The sequence below is a fragment of the Penaeus monodon genome, chromosome 25, assembly GCF_015228065.2.
Source record: "Penaeus monodon isolate SGIC_2016 chromosome 25, NSTDA_Pmon_1, whole genome shotgun sequence".
Lineage (NCBI taxonomy): Eukaryota > Metazoa > Arthropoda > Malacostraca > Decapoda > Penaeidae > Penaeus > Penaeus monodon.
The window spans coordinates 29,545,030-29,545,523 of record NC_051410.1 but is presented as its reverse complement, the minus strand read 5'-3'; the positions used below and the strand labels follow the sequence as shown (position 1 = coordinate 29,545,523).

The following is a 494-nucleotide window of genomic DNA, read 5'->3' as shown; positions in this document are numbered from 1 at the left end:
TCATGGCCAGCTGACCACTCTTCGTCCGCTTCCACTTCATCCGTCGGTTTTGGAACCACACCTTTACCTGTGCAGCGAGAAAGGGAGACATTAGGATATTTGCCAAGATACTTTTGCATTAGATATGACTCCTCTGCCTTTTATCATTGACAATTAGTGTAATACTATCAGGAAGAGCAATCCAAAAACAGTTACAGAAAGCAATTGTGAAAAAAAAACTTTCGTTGGTTGATTACATATAATACGTTCCTCACCTGTCTCTCGGTGAGGTCGAGCGAGACGGCAATCTCGTAGCGGCGGAGTCGAGTGAGGTAGTTGGAGTGCTGGAACTCGGCCTCCAACTCCCGGATCTGGTGCTTCGTGAAGGCTGTGCGCTCCTTTCGCGGCTTCCCCAGGAGGTCGGCCTTGACCGCTTCCTCTGCGGGGAGAAAAACAAGAAAAAGCTCAGCAAATGAACCCAAGGGCGAGGCGGCGTTACGTTTTTGTAGAATAAA

The 494-nt window shown here is 48.6% G+C and overlaps 1 protein-coding gene across 1 annotated transcript in view; it reads right to left on the bottom strand.

The window, feature by feature from the left end:
- Positions 1-494, bottom strand: part of LOC119589119 (T-cell leukemia homeobox protein 3-like) — a gene marked incomplete in the record, with an annotated part of 40,796 nt that overhangs the window by 872 nt on the left and 39,430 nt on the right. The window contains 2 exon segments of the mRNA XM_037937694.1: positions 16-67; positions 255-418. Coding sequence (XP_037793622.1) covers positions 16-67; positions 255-418 — 216 coding nt within the window.